General features: G+C 38.7%; 1 protein-coding gene across 1 annotated transcript in view; it reads left to right on the top strand.

Moving 5' to 3' along the window:
- The window catches only part of ASAH1 (N-acylsphingosine amidohydrolase (acid ceramidase) 1), a 32093-nt gene extending 31538 nt beyond the window's left edge, over window positions 1–555 (top strand). The window contains exons 12-13 of the mRNA XM_011979635.1: window positions 170–301; window positions 408–555. Coding sequence (XP_011835025.1) covers window positions 170–301; window positions 408–555 — 280 coding nt within the window. The remainder of the gene's footprint in view (window positions 1–169; window positions 302–407) is intronic.
- Window positions 556–711: the final 156 nt, after the last annotated feature.

Below are 711 nucleotides of genomic sequence, written 5' to 3'. Positions count from 1 at the left end.
TAGATGATGGGTTGATGGGTGCAGCAAACCACCATGGCACATGTATACCTATGTAACAAACCTGCACATTCTGCACATGTATCCCAGAACTTAAAATTTAAAAAATAAATGAAGTTATTTACTGAAATAAAAAAAAGTTTCATTTTTCTTTTTAAATGTTTCTATATAGTTATGAGGAAGCCAAGAATATATTGACCAAGACCAAGATACTGGCCCCAGCCTACTTTATCCTGGGAGGCAACCAGTCTGGGGAGGGTTGTGTGATTACACGAGACAGAAAGGAATCATTGGATGTATATGAGTAAGTAGATTTGTTAAAGCAAAAGAAGTAGAAACAAAAGCATATACTGACATACTTTGAGTTTTAAGGCTGTAGCCTAAGAGGGAATCTCTCTTTTTGTATCTAGACTCGATGCTAAGCAGGGTAGATGGTATGTGGTACAAACAAATTATGACCGCTGGAAAAATCCCTTCTTCCTTGATGATCGCAGAACGCCTGCAAAGATGTGTCTGAACCGCACCACCCAAGAGGTACCTTTGCAGGGTCATCTTTAGAAAGAAGCTGTTGCCACGAAACGTTCTCTTGGTTCTCCATTTTTCTTTGGCCTTCAAGTAATTTATAAACCTCCTGTTATTCATAGTATCGCTGGTCACTCTCCACTGATTTTTTGTTTTGTTTTTTTAACTTAAAGAGCAAAATTGGGCCGGGCA

Source organism: Mandrillus leucophaeus, unplaced genomic scaffold, assembly GCF_000951045.1.
Source record: "Mandrillus leucophaeus isolate KB7577 unplaced genomic scaffold, Mleu.le_1.0 Scaffold204, whole genome shotgun sequence".
NCBI lineage: Eukaryota > Metazoa > Chordata > Mammalia > Primates > Cercopithecidae > Mandrillus > Mandrillus leucophaeus.
The sequence above is the reverse complement of the archived record's forward strand: the minus strand, read 5'-3'. Positions and strand labels throughout refer to the sequence as shown.